The 3,536-nt window shown below is 41.2% G+C and overlaps 1 protein-coding gene across 1 annotated transcript in view; it reads right to left on the bottom strand.

Moving 5' to 3' along the window:
- Positions 1-1,480, bottom strand: part of LOC122065162 (pentatricopeptide repeat-containing protein At5g67570, chloroplastic-like) — an 11,180-nt gene extending 9,700 nt beyond the window's left edge. The window contains exons 1-2 of the mRNA XM_042628966.1: positions 710-1,480; positions 407-598 (exon numbers count right to left, since the gene is read on the bottom strand). Coding sequence (XP_042484900.1) covers positions 407-598; positions 710-1,308 — 791 coding nt within the window. The 5' untranslated portion in view covers positions 1,309-1,480. The remainder of the gene's footprint in view (positions 1-406; positions 599-709) is intronic.
- Positions 1,481-3,536: the final 2,056 nt, after the last annotated feature.

The following is a 3,536-nucleotide window of genomic DNA, read 5'->3' as shown; positions in this document are numbered from 1 at the left end:
AAAAAAAAAAAGAAGAAGAATGGGACACAATTCAATGTGCAATGATATACCTCAATGGCATCACTGTAACAAAACGTACCATCCATCAAGAACAAAAGAATCCCAATAACAGCGCAGGGTATATAATATTTAGAGATGTCCAAAGTACAAGGATACAGTGAGAAAGGACAATGTTAATCATGTTTACAATCCATTAACAGCACAAAGAGGGATGAGAAGCAACAAGTATACACGGCAACAAAGTATTCTATAAATAGAAATATAAACCACATAGTTGGAAAATGTAGGAAGATGTATTCCTCCTTTTTGGAAGAAATTCCAGAAAATAATACAGAGCAAGAGAGTATAAAAAGATCTCAGAAGAAGCAGAGAATTGTTTGTAAGTGAAAAGTTGCAAAGAAACTACCTGCTCTTACGATATTTGTTATCCTTACGGTTATACACCCATTCCACAACAGATAAAGCATGTTTCCAACAGCCAACAGCCCCTAGTCCTTCAACAATGTGAAGCAGATGGCGTTCAGTAAACTGCAACCCCGACTGGCTCATCAACCTAGAAAATTTCCAGTCCCGCATACTAAGATCTGTAGAACTTAACCTATACCAGAAACCCATAATCAGCCAAGATCAACCATTTGACGTAGAGACAATAAGTATTAATAAAAAAAAAAAGAAGAGGCTATCGAAACCAGTGATAAACATCAACTACCTGTCTATGAGGAACCGAATTGCATCAGCTTCTCCCCCCCGACGTTTTGCGGGAGAGCGCCTATCCTGCTCGAATTGGGAACGACATTCTTCTTCAGTATCGTCATCCAAAAGCCACCGAAGACTCGAACGGTTACGCTGGGAAAGAATTTGGTGGAGTTCCTCCAAATGCTCTGCCTTAATGTTGTCTCCGCTGTACTCCTTGCTCGAACTCGCAAGTTCTCTGAAAGCAGTCCTGGCCGAGCTCTCCCAAGGCAACCCAACCATCGGGACTGCAGATTTATCTCCGGTTCTTGGCTTGACTTTGAAGTCCTGGGTGATGGTTTTGTATTCGCGAGCTATGTCTTGGAAGTGAGCTTGTTCGGCTATGAGCTGGCTCTGAGATTCAGAGAGGGGATTTTCGATTCCAAGGGCTTTATTCTTGTCGGCGATGCGCTTGGATTGTCGGGTGAATTTCTGGATTTCTTTCTTCCGCAAGGTGTGGACGATCTTGGGAGTAGGGAAAATGCCCTTCCGGAGGAGCTTCCGCTTGATCTTCTCGGTGTCGGGTTCAGACGATAAGTTGAGAATTCGCGTAGGAGCACCAATCGAAGCTTCCATGATTCCTTGAGCAGTCGAGCCTACTAGACTCTCCGCTCTTCACTCTGGTAGTCTGGTGTGGGGATTGATTGAGTGACTAGTAATACTCAAAACGCATACATCCACTGCAACTGTTCCACACTTCCACAAAGGGAGTGCACCGGATTCCACCGGTGAGGTGTTTTCTATTTATGGTTTAGAACAATTTTGTAGATTACAGTTACCACATCAAGGCGGAGTGAGCCAATCAAATCGCATCATTCAGTGTATGACGTGGAATAAAGACTGATTGAAGGGCAAGGATCTAAGGATCTATGTAAGCGCTGAAGCTAAATTGTTGTTGGTGACTTGGTGGTGGTGTTGTTATGTATCTTCAATACACTGAAATTTTACGGAAAAAAATAAAAAAACACGCACACTGAAATTAAATAAATAGATTAGACGACTGAAACCAATTAAGATTATATACCATTTGCTAGTTTTCAGTCAGGTAAAATATATATATAGAGGTTTTCCGGTCGGACCCCTCATATAGGAATCTTGTGAGGGGTGTCTTTTGGACCGTTGGATTTAAATTTTATTGTCTTAAAGTGTTGATTTGGAATAAGGAGTATGCATGATAATACACATGCGTTTTGCAAGATAGTCTAAGAAACATTTTTTGGTTTGGGAAACCTAAACACCAATCTTGCCGGAGAAACGAAAGAGAGAAGAGGAGAGTTTACCCCTGCAACGCCCCAACCCACTGATCTTGCCGGAGAACGATCAAGCATCAGAGTTCTTTCTGCGCTGATAGGAAATTCTTACTTCCAGCTTTAAATTTATTTTTTGTTACTTATAACGATTCATTTCTTGAAAAGTCGGAGAGGGGGAGAGAGAGACGGTTTTTGATCTTGATGATCTCTGTTCTTGTTGTTGAGATCTGAAACTGGGTAAATCGATTGATCTCTGAAGCCATTTAAGAATTCTTCCAAATCATCTCTCTCTCTCTCTATCTGAATTTACTGTGACTTTCTACCCTTTCTCTCACCTAGGTTTATGATCTCAGAATACGAACAGGAGCTTTTGCTGGTGAGGTTTGAACAGGGATTTGCAGTAGTCGGCGAGGATTTTCTGCAACAGGTTTGAGTAAATCTTCGAAAACCACATCCCGTGTGGAGCATCTTCGTTGGGCATTACAACAGGTACATATCACTTCTGAGTCTGGAAAGTTTGAAAGAGACTTGTATGCTCTATTTTTTTCCCCATGTTTATGAAGATCTAGCTCCCCTTACGGATTTTGTTTTACATGTTTCTGTTCTGATCTGGCATATGGCTATGATCTACTCCACACCTATGGTCTGATTATGCTGGTTCTTTGCCGAATCATAAGAAACTGATTGGAATATTGGATTTGATTCAGTTCCCCCCTTTATACTGTTTTCAAACCCCATGGTACCCCTATGTGTGTGTGAGAAAATTAATAACAAAAATGCCTTCCCATCCATGTTTGGAGGAATACTCTCTTACATTTGAGAAAAAAAAAAAAAGAAGAAGAAGAAGGAGGGTGTTCTTTGGACCCCTCATATAGGTATCTTGTGAGGGGTGTTATTTGGACTGTTGGATCTAAATTTCATTGTGTTGAAGCCTTGATTTGGAATAAGTAATATGTATAATAATACACGTACGTATTGTAAGATATAGTGTATATAATTCTAAGAAAACTTACCAGTGGTTAGAAGAGTTTTTGGAAAATTGGAGAAACGAAGGAGGAAAGAGGAGATTTTGCCACTGCAACGCCCCAACCCACCGATCTTGCCGGAGAACGATCAAACATCGGACTTGTTTTTGCTCCGACAGGTAATTCTTACTTCCAATTTCATTTTTTTTTGTTGGTTATGAGTATTCAGTTCTTGAAAAGTCGGAGAGGGAGAGAGAGGAGAGAGAGATGGTGTTAGGGTCTGATGAGATGAGAACAGAGGGGAGAGAGGGAGAGAGAGACAGAGAGAGAGAGAGAGAGAGAGAGAGAGAGAGAGAGAGAGAGAGAGAGAGAGAGGTGAGAGACCATAAGGACCTTTTTAGTGAGTTGGTAAGTGTACTGTGAGAATGATTCCGAATTCTAAATTCTGAAAGAGTGCGAGAGAGAGAGAGAGGGAAGAAGATGAGGGAGAGAGGTACGTCATCCACGTTTCTTTCCCAATCTCCCACGAAATAATAGCTTCTGCGGTGGTTGTGAGGTTTTCCCTTTGAAATCTCTTTTCAACCAATTC

The sequence above is a fragment of the Macadamia integrifolia genome, unplaced genomic scaffold (assembly GCF_013358625.1).
Source record: "Macadamia integrifolia cultivar HAES 741 unplaced genomic scaffold, SCU_Mint_v3 scaffold1907, whole genome shotgun sequence".
Classification (NCBI taxonomy): Eukaryota; Viridiplantae; Streptophyta; class Magnoliopsida; order Proteales; family Proteaceae; genus Macadamia; species Macadamia integrifolia.
This window is presented reverse-complemented; position numbering and strand designations above follow the sequence as displayed.